Source organism: Serinus canaria, chromosome 9, assembly GCF_022539315.1.
Source record: "Serinus canaria isolate serCan28SL12 chromosome 9, serCan2020, whole genome shotgun sequence".
NCBI lineage: Eukaryota > Metazoa > Chordata > Aves > Passeriformes > Fringillidae > Serinus > Serinus canaria.
In genome coordinates, this window is record NC_066323.1 from 23344392 (window position 1) to 23362049 (window position 17658).

Here is a 17658-nt window from a genome sequence, read left to right on the forward strand (position 1 = left end):
AATAATGAGTATCTATAGATAAATATTATCTGTAAATTAATGTGTTTATAAATAACTTCATTATTATCTGAAATATGACCCTGGAAAATTATGAGGTCACAATCCACAATGCCACATTATATTATTCACTGTAAAACTAATTTGTCCAAGGCTGAATCCATGAGCTGAAAGGCAAAGTTAACTCCTCTGTTCAGTCAAGACTTTTAACAATTCACTCTAAACTACTCACTCTTTATTTAAAATATGCTTTGAAATGGCATTATTTCAATAGGTAAAAAATCACAGGTGAGTCAGAGATGGGCCTTGATCACCAACTCTGTCTCTTCAGGTCATGAAGTTCATCAGAGCCTCCAAACAATCTGCAATATTGGACCAATTTTCCTTAAAAAAGACTTCTGATTTTTCACATTTATCAAGCATGCACTTCAATGTTTAATTGCATTTATTCTAATTAAAGGACAAGACTCATGTCAGAAGAGTTTGCAAAGCAATAAACTCTTCTACTTGACAACATTCTGCTCAAAGAATGAAGTAAATTTACCAACAGCCTTGAGAATTCTTTCATATTCAGTGAATATCTGGTGCCTTTTGGCCTAGAAAATAAGAAAGTTGGGGGGGTTTGTTGGTTTTAAAAGCCAGCTTTGAAGAGTTTTCATCCTGCTCAGATTTGCTTTTCCAGCAGCAGCTTTCAAGAGCATTTCAGATGTTTCTCCAGTGAGTGCTGCCAACAAAGACACCGAGATGTTTGCAGACCCAGCTCCCCCCTCTCATCAAATCAAAGCCCAGGTGAGCAGGGCTGCCAGGAGCACCTCTACAAACAGAACTATTCCTGCACCAAGTAAAGCAGAGACACAAAGAAACAAATCCAGGTCAAGAAGGAAATAAGTGCAGCAGAGAACTGAGAAAGACATTAACATTTCTTCTTAAGCATTGTGAGAAATTAATTTAAACCTAACACATGGAAAAATGGTGCTGGTAATTTCAGATGTTTGTATTTTTTTTTATTCTGAATAAGACAGAGATGAGCCAGACAGTTCCTGAGTTGTGAAATATTTGCAGCAATCACTTTGACAAGTGGGTGCCATTTCTGTTTGGTAACTGATCAAGGTAAAGAGCTGCTGGGTTATTGATAGATTTCACTGGGCCAAGATCTCTGGTTGCACTGTGGGTGAGAAAATACATTGAAAATATGATCACAGCACTCAGCTGAGCTGGCAAGAGGCTGTCTGGACAGAGCAGGGGTGTTGGATTAAGCCCTTTTCTGAGCCAGAGATGGGGCAGCTGAGAGGGGTTTTAAACACTTTTATTCCCTTTTCAGTCTCATGAGAAGGGTGAGACCATACAGTTGTTATAATTCACGCCATCACAATCAAAAACCAACTATTTCCTAATTACAATACATCACAAACACTTCTTGGCCTATCAACTTTTGCCACACCATGCTGTAAGTACCTTAAAACCAATCATCTAAAATTACCCCTGTATTTGTATGTAAATTTTTGTTTATGTATTTGTATGTATGTACATGTATTTGTATGTAAACTTTCCATCAAACTTTTAGAATTCCCTACAAATTCATTTCCCACACAGAGGAGGTTCAGGTTTGACTCATCAGCTGAGCAAGGCAAAACTTCCATTAAAACTCTTAATTTTCTTTACTCCCATCCATCCACTGGGCTGTTTCTGTGGCTGTGGGTAAACCACCAACTCCCAGCATAAAAAAGCTCATTTTACAAAACATTTTTGGGGAGGTCAGTGAAAGCACACCCCAGGCAGGGACAGAGCCAGCCAGGGGGGTTTGTGTCACTAATATGGAGAGGCTGAGGGATAAACAATGTATAAATTAAACTACTTTTAAATGACAATTTAAGTCTTCCAAGCCAGAATCCAGAGTATTTTTTCCCCATTTCAATGAATCAACACGTTTCCAGAGAAAACCAGCTAAAAAAAGTAAAAATGCCTTTCCCTGATTCCAGCTCCAGCTCTGGAGTCTACCCCACCTTGCCACAGCAGTGTCTCCAAGAAGCTGCCTCAGCTGGATGTGTTAATCACACACCCATCACACCACACCAAAGATACTTTGCCAGCAAGGAACACAAACCAGCAAAAAGGAGATTATTTTGTGTCTTTTGGCACTTTAAACTTGGAGAGCAGCAGAAACAGACTGCTCCTCCACCCTTTAGATACAAAGTACCTGTAAGACAAATAACACCAACCCCAAGGCCTAATTTAACTTCCTGACAGTTTACAGCAAGATCATCCTGCTAGCACAGTGAAACCTGCATCAAACTGCCAGGTGTGTGTGTGTATATATATATATATATATATATCTATATATCTATATCTCCACTCATTTCTACTTCTCTGTCTCAAAAAACATCTGCCAGGAAAGCAAGAACTGTTACAGAGAAGCTTGCACCACCATACATATATATATATATATGTAGGTGTGTGTGTGTGTCTAGATATAGATATATATTTCAACTTGTATCTAAATTATTTCACACAGAAAGAGGTTCCACTGAACAAGGCACCAAGGTGGGAGGAAGGCTGGAGAACTATGCAGAATTGTTTTTTACATTTCCACTAAAAGATTTGCATTTAAGCAACAACAGATCTATCTCAGCAACACCTTCCTCACATAAATCCCTTTCTATTTGAAAAATGTAAAATTGATAATTTCATCAGCTGTGTTTCAACACCGATGGATTCCTGCTTCAAAGTCCACAGAATTTAATGGATTTTTTTCCCCATTGACCTGCTCATTCCACAGAGTCTACAAATGCTGTTTTCATCACTGCTGGGACACAGGATGAGGAAAGGAAAATGAGAAAATTCACTTTACTTTTTTAAAATACACTGCTACTTTTAAGTCTCCAATTTCAACTTGAATTAACATCAAAAATTCCATGTCCTGAAAAATAGCAAAATCCAAACATCATGTGGGAAACCTTCTTATCCAACAGCCAAAGGCACCCTGTTCCAACCCTGCCCTTTAGTTTTAGGAGAAAGGATTAGGTGTATCTCACTGATATCTCATTTAACTGGGATTCTGAAGAATACATTTCCAGCCCAATACCTTCAGGCCTTGACTGGATTTATCCTTCTTGTTTGTATTGCTGTATTGCATACCCATTGCAATTGAAAGAAAATGAATTTTGCTTCCCTCCAGGAAGAATCACTGCCTAAGACAGACTGAAGGATCAGATAAGAGTTTCACTCTCTGTCTTTTCAACAGGACTCTGAGTGTGACCTTTCCTAAGAGGAAAGGTACAAAGTCACTCTGCTGGACTCTGCACAAGAAAATAAACTTGATCTTGGAGATATTCCATAGACTTGAACCATGTCTGCATTGTTCATGTTAGAAGATCTTTAGTGATTGGAGCACTACTATTTTAATACTGGAGTATTTTAATTGGAAAGTTTCAGTTTTCTCACTAAATAAGGGCTGTTCTTTCCTTCTGAATAAAAAAAAAAAAGCGTACTAAAGAAAGAGTACCTGCCCATTATTTTATGCAATAAAAAAATATTCCAAACTTTCCTTTCTTACTATGATTGTATCAAATTAGTCATTGTTACATTGCATCTGCAAAATACTGTCCCACTGGAGCAAGCTGGTGATTGGATGACAAGATTTATTCTTTCATGAATTCTGCTCAAAGAAGTAGACATTGAGTAGGTACCAAATCTGAAGAAATTCAGGTTTGAATTTCTACAGGAACTCTGAAATCAAGAATTAATTATTTGTGTTCAAGTCTCCCAGCCTGAAAGAGAATGTTGAGTGCTGCAGTGTCCAAAAAATGCCTTTGCAAGTCAAATGTCCATATGCATTTACAGAAATGCTTTTCAACTACTGACCCACCCACCCCTTCCAGCTGCCTGGACATATCACAGGAACAGCATTAACTAAAAAGAGGAAAGTCTGTCACTGCAAGGGAGGTGAGAGGGTGATTTCCCAGCAGGAGGACTGCTCCCAACAGTCAGGTCATTCCTAACCAGCAGTGGGGTCTCCACGAGTCAGTCCAGAGAACCTGACTAAATCACAGTGATCTGTAACTAGAGCATGCACAGAACAACCCAAAATGCAGTTTGAAAACAGCAAGTGGGAAAAAATCCATCTTTAGAGAGAAGCCCCAAAGTACTGGAAGTTAATTCTGTGCTGCTCCCCTAGGCTGACCTGCAGAGGGTTTGGTGGAGCTGCCAGCAGAGTTCCTCAGTGACCTCAAAGCCAGCCTGAGCTCCAGGACTGTGGTGTTGGGAGGTCCCCAGGATGAGGTGAGAGATGGGAATTCGACTCCTTGTTCTCAGAAGGCTGATTTAACATTTTATGATCTTATATTAAAAGAAATGCTATACTAAAGCTATACTAAAGAAAGAGAGAGGATACATCAGGAGGCTTCACAAGAATGAATAATAAAAACCTGTGACACACTCAGAGAGTCCGACACAGCTGCCTGGGATTGGCCATTAATTAAAAACAATTCCCATGTTTGGATAAACAATCTCCAGACCACATTCCAGAGCAGCAGAACAGGGAGAAGCTGAGGCTTCTCATCTTGCCAGGAGAGGAAATCCTGGCAAAGGGATTTTTCAGAAAATATCATGGTGACACAGGATCTGCTGCCCACCAGGATCTGTCACCCAAACACCTCAGCACTGCAGGCCAGGAGGACACAAATCATTCCACCAAACCTCCCCAAGATGAGCTGCTCATGCCTTCCATCAGGCTTCCTGGGCTCTTTGGTACTCACAGCTGCTCCTGGCTCCCTCTGTACCTTCACACAAAAGTTCCCTCCTGACTCACATTTGCCTCTCATCTGGAACTGGGGCTGGAGAATTCAACACATTGCTCCTTCCTGGCGTTCCATTTTCTCCCAACAGCTGGCACAAAATGACATTTAATGAAATGCCTACACTGAGATCAATCTGTTGATAGTTTCCAGGACTGAAATCCTTACAATTGTATTTCCTTGAAAACTGCATTTTAAAAAACCATTAAACAAACAAGCCCCACATCAGCACCCACAAAAATAAAGTGCTAAGCATACAGATTTAGCAGTTTATCTTACAAAGATGAAATCCAGCCAAAAGGTCTGACACAAGTATCTGTGGGTTAGATACCATGTACAAACATCACTGACTTCTGTAATTTACTTTTTGTTTTTCTTCACACCTTTTTCCCAACATGGGTCATGGTGAGGACCTGCCTTGACCTTTCTGAAATTTGTGGTGAGGAAGAAAGGAACAAAAACCAACAAAACATCCCAAGTCCCCAAAAATACCCTAAACCCTGAAAAATACTGCAAAAAGAGAGAGAGCATTTTGCAGTTTACAGTCACAAGGAGATCTCCAGAAATTGTTTACACTGATGGCATGAGAACAACAGAAGTTAAATATGCTTTAAGTAAGCTGAGGCTCAATCTGTGTTTTCCATCTCCAGATGGCTGCTTGCTAGAGCCTAAGGAAATGAGAAAGGGGACAATGAAAGTGCTAAACTCATAAAAACTGAGAGTCTCCAAAGGAACACATTTGGAGAAAAAGTCACTGTGATTTGCCACTTCCTTTCTCAGCCAGCTCTCACAGGCCCTGAGAGCCTAACAACATGACAAGATCTGTGCAAGCTCATGGACAGGTGTCCCCTAATCCCCCCTCTCAGTGCAAAACCCCAAAAAAACAAGTTAAGGAATGAAGGAGAGAAGGAAGGAAAAGGATGTGGGTCCCCACTAGCTGACACAAAATATCCTTCATTTCTGTTCCAGAAAATAACAGAAAAAAAAAAAAAACCCCAAAAAACATTTACATGTCCAAGTTTCCTGGAAAAGGGACTCCAAGTGGAAAAAGAGTTGCTGTAAAATATCTCCTCCCTGTCCCCCAGCAAATCAGGGTACTGCACATCAGACCTGCACTCTGCAGTGACAGGAGTGTGTATTTAGACCCTGGAACTCCTCAAGCACTACGAAACCACAGCAGATATGGAGAAAGGAGAATGAAGACTTCACCATGTCTCAGATATTTCTGCAATACCAGTCTGCAGTCTGCCACATTCAGAGCAACCCATTCCAGCTAAAATCCACCCCAGCACACCTGAGGAGACTCCTGTGCAATGGGAAGCTGTGTCTGACCAGCAGAATATTTCTACTTCTACCACCAACAATGATATTTCAGATCAAGCTAACTGGCATTAAGAGAAAGACCATTTCATTTGGAAACTCAGAAAATTTCCTCTAGAAAGGGAGAGGCAACAAACACAGAATCCCCTAGAGTGATTTTCAGAATGGTTTTTCTTTCTTCACTCCAAATAAATCAAAGTTTGATCTCTGATCCAACAATTCTGTGCAGGATCCAAGTCAGAAATGGCTGTAGCCCAACAATCATTAAGCTGAGACCATTCATTAGTGCATGGATGATTTCTTACATCAAGTCTTGCTTCAGGAACAAGATGCTCAAAAGAGCAATTAAGAGAAAGAAAGTACTCCCAGTGCAAGTATTTCTAATTTTGTCCTGAACTGACACTGGAGGATTCCTAGCAAAGCCATCTCTTCCTGTTCTCTGAAGAGCAGGCCAGAGGCAGAGTCTCAAACCAGTGGGAATCTCTTTTTATGGTCTATTTAACTGGCAGCTCAAACTGCTTTTTCCTGCAAACACAATGATTTAAACACAACAAAACCCAAAGAACTAAAATCCAAAAGAGAAACAAAATCCAATGAAATACACTAAAAGGTGCAACTCTAATCCTGTTTATCAGACCTCAAATGCCCTCTCTACCAACTGAATGAACGATCACTCATTTCTGAGTAATGACTTCATATTGTTTCAGGCATTGTTTTTAAAGCTCAGGTTTGTTTTTCCTAAAGAGCTGGCATGGCAGCCAGCACAGAGCAGAAATAATAAATAAATAAATCCAGCTCAGCCCTCCAGAGCAGTGTGAAATGCAAGGAGTGTGGAGGAGACAGAGCTGCAGCAGTGCCAGCCCCAGTGACCCTGACCTGGAGCTCAGCAGAGCTGGGGGGCTGACCCATTTGCTGACCCACAGTCAGTAAGAAGGCTCTGTTTGGAGCTCAGAGCTGCTGATATTTGATGCCCTGGGAGGGGAGGAAGAGCAGAGAGGAATTCATCTTCAGGCATCAGCAGGACAGGCTGCTGTGCCACGTGGGGAGGGCTGTGCCAAGCCCAGCTGTGCCAAGCCCAGCCTGTAAAAGAGGTGATGAAAGGAGCAGAATGTGGCAGCAGGCAGGAGATCTCTGTGTGCCACTGCAGGCTGCCCAGAAAGTCCCCTCCTCTTAAGGCAATCACTACTGGGAGAGAATATATTTATATATTGTTATATTTTATAATATTTAGGTAGCTGTCTGATTAAACACGTGAATTTAACCTTTTTATTTTCCATTTTGCCCATTTAATATGTTAGCTACAGACACATATCTAGGTTTGGTGGTGGGGTTGGGGTTTTTGCTGCTGTCATCTTTGGGGGTAGGCTGTTTAGATTTTCTTTTTCCTTTATAATTCAACATATGAGGGAATTTGTAAGTCTTTTCCCTCCTTCCCATCCCTTTCAAACCTGAAACTTTTTCATGTGTCTCCAGCTCTGGAAAAGTCACAGACTGGCAAAGTAACAACAGCTTTTCCCTTCATGCCTTTCTAAAACATGTGTATCAGCAATTTGAGTGGTTTGAGCTTTTTATCTTACTTTGTTTAAAAACTTAAAAGTAACTTTTTTTTTTCCCTCCCCCAGGAAACTGATAAACCAAAGCTTGGTTTTGTTTAGCTTTTCTTGTTTTTCTTTTGGCCAGAAAGCTGTTCTAAACAAGCAAAAAGAGATTCTGATATGGAAACATTGATTAGAAATACTGATAATCTTCCTGTTTCCTCTCCATTACCTTTGCAGTAAAAACTTCAAGCTGTATTGCAATCCCTACACAACAATATTTGGAATATTGCTTTGTTGCCAAAATATTAAAACATGTGCCCTACAATTAATTTTAATATATTGAAGTATTAAAGCTATTTTTGGATGTGTTAGACATTCATTTATCTGCAAACAGCTCAGATGTAAATTAAGCTGAAGTTATTTACACATGAGCAAACTCAGCAGAGCTGAGTGGGAGTCAGAACCCCCAGGAATGGGACAGACAGTGAGTGCCCCATCTTTGCTCCAGGTTGGAATTATTCTGTAAGTTCCTACAAACCAACCTGTGACCATGAAAACTGTCTGAAAGCAAGAGAACAAAACACTAGAACTTCATCTTTTGTAATTGCTACAGACCACAAAATCCACTTCAAAAAGAAACATCAGTGAAAGCCAACACAGTCCCATGGAACTTCTCTGCTTTGACAGAAAGAAATTTTTGGAGAACATTCACTGGCACACTTCCAAGCAGCTCTCACTGTAAAACTGATGAATACTTTGACAGTGATAGCAAAGACAGAGTTTTGTTCTAAACATTTCTTTTCTCCTCAGGGTGATGTTGCCTCATGTTATACAGAATAAAAGAAATGACAGCAACAAGTTTAGCTGGTGGAAATGCAAGTGTATATTCCAGTTTGGAGTCTGAAGGGTGATGGGAAAGACACTGATAAAATACAGAGGGGAAAAAAATAGCTGAGAAACTGGAAAGGTCTTTTCACCCTGCAGAGCATCTACAGCAGTCTCTTAGAATGCTGCTGACCCATCAGAAGGATGTGAGGAGACCTTTTTTCACCATTTGTCCTGGTTTTGCATGGGAGGAATTTAGGGAAGTTGGGAGAGGAGAACTGTTCTGAAGGAGTTTTTTTATTATTCTTAGTACTTTTAATGCTTTTTTTGTTTGTTTTAGTTGCTGTTTCTCACCATCACAGCAGAAGATGGAGGAAAAGAAGAAGGAGAAGAAGAATAGGACAGGCCCACATTGCTCCACCTTGCCTCTTGAACCCCCATTCTAAAACCCCAAAATTCTACTTTTTCACCCTGTGACAAATTCACTATCACTCTACTCAAACCCTTGTGGCTAGTAAATATTCACATAAAGTTGGGAATTGTTTCCATGGGCTAAAATCAAGGCACAGGTGGCTTTGACTCCGTGCCAAGGTCTCTGAGCCCCCTGCCAGGGTCTCGAATCACCCAGGGCAGCCAGAGGAATGTCCTGGGTCCCAGCAGCTGTTAATAAAGTTTTCTTTATACCCTTTTAAAGTTTTGAGCCTGCTTTGCCTTTCTCCTAATCCTGTCTCCCAGCAGGAAGTGCTTGGCCAGCACTGAACCCACCACACTCACTGGTGCACTGGCTGGGAAATCTAAAAACTGGTGAAATCTCTAACTGGTGAACCAAAACCAGCACACCATGCCAGCAGTTTTTTACTTAGAACTTTACCTTTCCACAACATCCTCTCCATTCCAGCAGGTTGAGCTGTCTCTCATCACCAGGTCTCCATCACAAAGCCTTTCTGCTATGGAGGCATAGAAGGTTCTGGACCTCTTCATGTAATTGATGAACTCTCTGCAAGGCAGGAGGAGCAGATGTAACAACACAACAGCAAACTCAGCACTTCATTCAACCCCCTGCCAGCCCAACCCTCCACCAGAGCTAGGCTATAGAAAATAAGTCATCTGAATTAATCTCTACTTCTAGTGTATTTTTACTCCTTATAGATCATTTAGTTTTACTTGCTCTGGTGTCAATACACATAATTACAGCTAAAGGGTGCTTTTAACACATGCTGTTAATGTGTCTCTCACCAAATCTGAAAAAAGGCTACACCTACTCTTTGCAAACTGATTAAAAAACATGGAGAAAACATCATCAGACAAGGCATGGCCAGAACAGACAGTGGATTGCTGATGACTGAGTATGGAAAAATGCCCTTAAGGGCAAACTGCTGCCTCTTTTAAAACCTGATTATAACATACACCTGGCTGAGGTAGCCATAAAAACCAACTAAAATAACAAGTGTTAATTCAGGACCCAGCTGAGAGGGTTTCAGAATGAGGGATTACCCTGCTGCAGTGCTTTAGAAGCCCCTGTTTGAGATGTCACAAGATTCAGGACAGACTGAGCTGGAGCCAGCCCTGAGCTCTGGGTCTCAAGCTCTCCTGGGGAGCCCAAAGGATTCCCTGTGGTTTGCAGAGTTTCAGGCACTGGAGAGGAGCCTGGGGCACAGCTGGGTGGAGCTCAGCACAAACCAGGCAGGATTGATCTCTCCTTAGCTTCAAACAACAGCCAGACCCAGTGGGAAACAGCTATCCCTGCCATCTCCCCCCACAGCTGTCTTTACAGCACCTCAGAAGGGTTTAACCATCCCATTTACCTTCTGAGATGAAATCCTGCTCTAGGTAAATCAGTCATCACATGCTCCTAAGAAACTAACTCAGCCCAACAGAGCAGGAAAGCTGGGATTTAAAGCAAAGGAAAAAGCAGGAATTTGGGGGCTGACAAAGAGGTAATCAGCATTTCTACCTCTTGAGTACCAGCTCACAAATATGAGCTCTGAGTATTCCCAGAGTAAAGCCAGGCCCAGCCAGAACAACCCAAGAGGATCAGTTCCAAAAGGAAAGACAGATGCCAGAGATTCTACAGGTTCTCAATCAGAGTCTTCTTTGAAAGAGGAAACCAGCACCCTCTTAGGAGCCTAAAGCTTGCCTTACTCACTCACCCCTAGAGGTTCAAACTCCTTTGCCTCCTCAGCAGAGTGGGGCTCTGACAGTTCAAGGCAGTGTCTTAGCAAATGCAGAATTCTCTGTTCCAAATCTCAGCCTTACTGAGTGACAATATTTACATTTCATCACTATAAAACTGAACACACTAGGGGGAAAAATGCAGTTTCCCAGTGCCCCACAATGTAAAAGCAGCAATCAAAAGTGCTCCAGCTCCTAGATTACAGCTGGAGGTGAGTTTGGTGTAGAGACAACAAAAGATGTCACCTTGTTTTCATTCTTACCGAGAGATTTTTTTCAAACTTCTTGATTTGTCATTCTTTGAAGCTTTCAGAGGCAGAGAACTGGAATAGGCCAGGGAGAATAAGCATCAATCAGGAGAGGTTGGGGAGTAGGGGAGAAGCAGGAATTCAGGCAAATGAGGAACAGAAATGAAAAACAAAAGAGAAAAGCAAAAATTATTTGAAGGAAAGGTCATCAAGCACATGCATAGGACAATATAAGAAAATAAATAAGGAGGGAAATTGTCATGAGAATTTTGCCAAGTATACATGCAATCAAAAATGTCAATTCAATACTGGAAAAAAGTACAGCTGAGACTGTTTGTCACAATCATTTTCAAGTAAGAGCAGAATTACAAATGCAGCACACGCAGCAGAAAGCTGAAAATAAATTCAGTGGTACTTAAATTAAGTGTAACTGATACCAAATGGAAGGACTGTAAATACATGAAGCTGTACAAGAAAACAATGGCAAACAGTTTAGGATGAGAACCACGGGAAGGGGGATACAAACCAGCAGCATTCATGTTCTGCTACAATGAGCAATTTACTGCCTGTTAATAAATAATATCAATACAGGTATGTTCTGCTGCTCTGGGACTGCACCACTGACAAAAACACCCAGCTCTGCAAAACTGGAGACACAGACTGTCAGGCTACAGTGGAGGAAGAACTGTGGCAATAAGCCTGGTGATCATTCAGTGTTCTCACTGGAGAGAGCAGCCTGAGGACAGGCAGAGGATGCAGCTCTGCCACCACAGCTCTGGCACTGATGGCAGGAGTGGCCACAGCACAGGAGGGACCTGCCCTGGCCATCAGGGGAGTGGGACCTGCCTGCAGGAATTCCAACACAGCCACTCAAAAAATCAAATGAAAATTTGTAACAGGGAAAATCTGGATCAGCTGAAACTTCAGCCCTGGCCAGTGGTTCATGTGCATCTGACATTAATAATCTGGTTTGTGCTAGCACTTTATTACTCAAATGTTAATAAAATCATGTGATGTCTGACCCAACAGATAGTTTATTTTAAATGAAATAGATACCATTTACTTCAAACATTCCCAAAGGAATTCCTGAATTGTTGATTTTAAGATGTATAAAAGATCTGTAAAATCACAGCAGAAAGAAATCCCAACAAAAAATAATTTCCCAGCCTTCTTTCTCCAGTCAGGGACCTAATATGTTGCAGTTCTTTGTTAGGGATGTTTTATATACAGCTCTGTAAGCAGTCAGTGTTTGGTGGTTTGAAATGTTCCATGGGGCAGAGATGCTAAAGGCAGGCATTCAACTTTGCTGGGAGAGCAGCCCCTGACCAGAACAGCTCTTTGTGCTGAACTCAGCAATAACATTCCAATTTACTGAGATTCTCTACATGCCATTTCCATTCCCTGGACCATCATATGGTTTCAATTTTCTTGTCATCTCTATTACATGTTATAGTAACCTCCACATTAAAAAAATGACTACAGCAGCAACGCTGCCAGTTTCAGTTAATCCCTGACTACAATTGTGTAATGGTAAAAAAAAAAGAATCAATTTTATGCTTTCCAGTTTAATCATAGGAAATGGTTTCTTGCAAGATCATGCAACATTTATTCAAGTTTCAGCTTCTTTCATTATTGTCCCTGACACTTAAGTGATGCATAACAAAAAATATTCAGGAATGGAATGCAGAGTAAAACCAAGAGAGATGGGAAACCTCCCAGGAACTCATGAGAATCAGAGGAGAAGAAAAGGGTTCAATACTGCAAAAGAGGATCCAGTTGCTCTGTGCAGACCTTGCAGATGAGTCAAGGGTGAGGAGGGCTGGCTGCAGCCAGACCCCAAACACCTCCCCCCAAAGAACCAGCTCAGGCCAAGGGACACCACTGAACAATGTCCCTGCACCAGCAGCCCTGGCTCTGCTCCACAGCTGAAACCAGAGGTTCTCCAGCTCCTTGGAGAAGGAGCCTGATTTTTCACATGGCCCAGCAGAGACTCAGCAGCCCTGGAGCAAACACCCTCTGTGGCACTGGGGTTCTGAGGGCACTCTGAGCAGGCTGCACACAAGACAGGAGAGGCCACTTAGTTGTGGTTTCTCCTCCAGATGTGCCAACAGCCACAGAGGTTCTTCTCTCTGAGCTCAGGAATGCTCTGACACATAAGGGAACAAGCCACAGCTTTTCTGTTTACTTGGGGAGTGCTGGCTCATTGCTTCTCTTTTCCCTCTTACCCTAAAAGGCTGGAGTCAGTCCCAGCCTCCCCTAGAATTACAGGATCATTTGGAAGGATGTCCATCAGCCAGACCTACAGACAGACAGACAGACAGACTCAGCAGGGTCACCCTGCACCTGAACTGACAGCAGCTACATTACTGCTCTCCCTTTCAGCATCACCAGAAGGAGGGGCTTCACAAAAGATTTGTGTAATTACTCTCATCCTCTGGCTCCCCTGGAGCAATTTTCTGTCACTCCAAGTGCATTTTACACAACCCACTGCAGAAATTATTTAACCCATGTATTACAGATTTTTATTACCTTAAATTGATTTTTTATTGATGTCATATGTGATTAAATGATGGAGAATGAACAACACAGTGATGGAGCCAACCCCTGTGTCTTCCACTCTATGGTTTCACAATTGTTTCCAAGAAGCAGAAGTACAAGCTTCAGGCAATGTGTTTTATAGGAAGTTGTGGAGAATAGCTTCAGATTTTCCACTTCTTACTATTTATGGCATATTTCCATCATTCATTTTTGGTGCACAGGCTCTCCACAATACCTATCAACACTGCAATTCAGTCATTTCTCATGCTAATTATATAAGCAGGGGCTTAGTTTAGATTTTTTTGGATAAATTAATTTTCAGTGTGCAAACTTTCTAATTTAGAGCACATTAGTTTATTTTCTTTTCCAACTACAAGCCTTACATTTTAAAAGGTCAATATCCAAATAATTCTAGATGGTTGGGAAGGGGAGCAAGCAGATCATCAGGTGAGAAAGAGCAGCTTTCATGGCATTGAAGACACAAATCTGCAACTTTTGAAGAGATCACCTGTGGACAGGTTGGCAGCTCTGGCTTTTGGGCTGCTGCCAGTGTTGAGCCCCAGCCAAGTCAGTGAGTGACACAGAAGATGGCCCAGGGCTCTGGGCTGTTAAAGCCTATTTCAATAACTGTACTACAAGTGCTCTTTGGATTTTTGTTGCTGAAGCTATTAATTTAATTTCTGTAATGCTCCCTTTTTCTGATTTGCATGGTCAAAATTGATTAACTCCAAGCACTAGCACAAACTGTTATGGTTTGCCTTTAAATTACAGAAGAATAAAAAATTATCACTATCACTCTAAACACTTTGCTTGCTGTTATTACTTTTATCTTTTAAAACAGTCTTTGTTCCATTCATGCAAGCTGAGAATTAAACCAGAAATGGATAAAAATCTCATGTTCACAACTGAAACAGCAGAAGCCAGGCTGTGGAAATTTTACCATTTTACAATTTTAACATTGCTCCAGTCATCCAATTACCCAACAGAGATGCACACAGGCTGCCTGGGCAGTTTAATGCTGCTTTTGGACAGAGGGAAGCCCAGCACAGCTCCAATGATGGGGCTTGTTCCAGATGAACTCTGCTCTTACAGAGGACAAGGTGCCAGCCAGAAACAGGCACTGGGCAGTTTGCTCTGACCTCTACTCATGTATTGGGAGTGGGACTGTGAAAAAATCCTTTCCTAGAACGTACAGAAAGCCAGTTCAGGAGCTCCACAAGGTAAAGTGACAGAGGAACTCAGGAGATGAGGGAGCAGGGACACTCCTGTCCTGGCCAGTGGCAGAACTCAGCTCTAGGTGTCTGACATGAGGCACAGCTGCAGAACAGGAGCCAAGATGGACACAAGAAGCCTAAAAACCTCCTTCAGCTCTTTGTTATGTAACCAATCAAGGAGATTCCAAAGGATTTTATCACTCCTGCCCAGTCCAGGGCAATCAGGGACTGACTTGTGAATTTTTCCTTTTCACCCCTTCTGGCCCTGGGTAAGCTCATGTCCTTACATTTTAAGCACTTTAGAGTCAGCTGTGGAAATCAGCTTGCTCAGCCTCTGTAGAGGAAAAGCTTTCACCATTTCCACTGAAAGATTCTGGAAAGAATGAACACCTCGGTGTTAAGCAATGACACCAAGCCTGGCCTTTCTGGGAGAGAGCCACCATGTGACCCACAGTGTCACCTGTGTGACTGCCAGTGGTGGCAGTGGCTGGAGAGCACACAGAGGAGGTGACAGAGCTGTGGCTTTGCCTTGAGCAGTGCCAACAGCACAGATGATGAGGCTGAGGGCTTCTTTCAAAGCAGCTGCAGCCTGGGTTACCTTCTCCTGCTGCTCAGGCTGGTGTGAGCCATCACAAATGTCTGGGCTCCAGTCACCTCCTTCACTGGCACAATACTGGCTGATGACAGGTTCCCTTCTTGCTGTTTGGGCTGTCCACACACTTTATCAACCTGTGAGAAAGGGAGGGAAAGTGAAACAGCATGTGAGTGAAAAAAAAGAAAGGATTTCCAACCCCACAGAAGTCTGCCTGGTCCCTGCAGTCTGCCTTCACTGCACAAGGCTTTGTGAGAGGATTCCTCCTTCCAGCAGCTGGGAACAAATGAAGGACCAAATTCCAAGGCAGGGCAAAGAACAGCAGCAAGTCAGCAGTCATAGATTTCCCAGTGGCTGCCTGCACTAGAGCACACTTGGAAAGGCTGAAGGAGGGGCTGATGAAGTATTGGCAAACTAAACTCTGACTTGCAAACATACCTGGTGTCATCTTATTGCAAAGCTCCCACACCTTCTTGGTGATTTCTCATGGGCAGATCCTCACAGCATTGACTTCTTCTTCACAAAGTAACCAACAAACCCCTGGTCCCTCCTCACCCAGCCAACCCACTCTCCTGCAGCACTCATCTCACTGGACACAGCTGTGGGCTGGTAAGGGCAGACCTGTTCTGAATCTTTGGGGATTAGTGCAGCTGCAGCTCCTCAGGTGTCAGACTGCCTTCTGCACTATCTTTATTTTCTTACATTTTATCCTCCCACACACACCTGGAGCTCAAAGGTCCACGGATTTTGGTGGAACATCTGCCTCATGCACAAAGAGCAGAGTCTATCCAGAGTTGAAGGGGCTGTAATCAGCAGATAACCAATTCTTCCAGCCTGTAACCAGGCCATGTAACATCACTCAGTCCTCCCTGCCCCTCCTGAAGCCTCTCCCAGGGATTTAGTATCAGTCCAGGAGAAAGCAGGCTTGTGTTTTTCCTTTCTGCACTGTGGATCTGACACTGCTTGTGTATCCTGACACATTTATTTGCTGTAACGACTTTAAGTGACAGGAGGAAGACAAGTCCCTTCCCTTTCTAATCCACAAACATGGATTTACCCTGTGATGTTTCACCCACACTTAAATCCCCAAGCAAACACAAAGAGCCCACAAAGGGAATCCTGCTCTGGGCATGGTACCACCAATGACCTGAATCTCAGAATCCATCATCCCACACAGCCCTGGGTTTGGCACCCCTTCCTCAAGGTCCCACAGCAACCAGCCAGGGTGAGATGGATTCTGACTGCTCTGTGCCCTCTCCTGCAGCCCCAGAACCCTCACCAGTCTGCTGAGTGTTTCACCCACAGGTGTCACCATGATATTTTCTGAAAAATCCCTTTCCCAGGATTTCCTCTCTTGGCAAGATGAGAAGCCTCAGCTTCTCCACGTTTTGCTCCTCTGGAATGTGATTTGGAGAATTGGTTACCCAAACATGTGAATTGCTTTTAATTAATGGCCAATCCCAGCCAGCTGTGTTGGACTATCTGAGAATGTCACAGGTTTTTATTATTCATTCTTGTTTAGCCTCCTGATGTCTCCTTCCTCTTTCTTTAGTATAGATTTAGTATAGCATTTTCATATAATAATATAATATAATATAATATAATAGAATATAAATATAATATAAGATAATATAATATAATATAATATAATATAATATAATATAATATAATATAATATAATATAATATAATATAATATAATATAATATAATATAATATAATATAATATAATATGTCAGCCTTCTGAGAACTTGGAGTCTCAATTCTCATCTCTCACCTCATGCTGGGTCCCCAGGACGAGGTGAGAGATGAGAACTGAGACTCCAAGTTCCAACACTGCAGCACACAGGTGACTCCAGGTAACTTTTCTGTCCCTTTGCACCACTCTGATGAAGATGCCAGCACCAGCACAGGACAATTTTCTCTGCCCCAGCCCATTTCCTCCAGCAGAACCACAACTACATGAGACTAAGACATCCTCCTCTGGAAAAACAATGTGGAGAACTGGAAGCTCTGCAGGCAATGACAGTGACAATCAGCTTTAGTTGTTTGAGTTCCAGCCCAGACCAGTACAATATGCTGTGAAGAACCTAAAGCTGCAGCAGTTGAATGGGGACATGGTGGATTAATCCTGCTACATCTCCAGCAGCAGGGTGGGAGCCAGCTGCCTCACTCAACACCAGGCACTGTGTGCACTGCTCTGGTCTCACCAGTACTGGTTTCAAACACAACTTTGGGAAACCAAACAGTCCATATTTCAGTCCCTTCTAAACTTATGAAAAGGGAAAAAAAAAACCCACTCTATGCAAATGAAAATATGAAACAAAAAAGGCTTTTGAACCTTTTAGAGTTGGACAGAGGGTACAGCACAGCTGGGGCACATTCCTGCACAGGTCCCCCACAGCACACAGACCCCAGTTCC

At 42.4% G+C, this 17658-nt stretch overlaps 1 protein-coding gene across 1 annotated transcript in view; it reads right to left on the reverse strand.

Moving 5' to 3' along the window:
* LOC103815703 (glypican-5-like) overlaps window positions 1-17658 on the reverse strand; it is a 362048-nt gene that overhangs the window by 223757 nt on the left and 120633 nt on the right. The window contains exons 4-6 of the mRNA XM_018913241.3: window positions 15244-15374; window positions 10909-10968; window positions 9345-9470 (exon numbers count right to left, since the gene is read on the reverse strand). Coding sequence (XP_018768786.2) covers window positions 9345-9470; window positions 10909-10968; window positions 15244-15374 — 317 coding nt within the window. The remainder of the gene's footprint in view (window positions 1-9344; window positions 9471-10908; window positions 10969-15243; window positions 15375-17658) is intronic.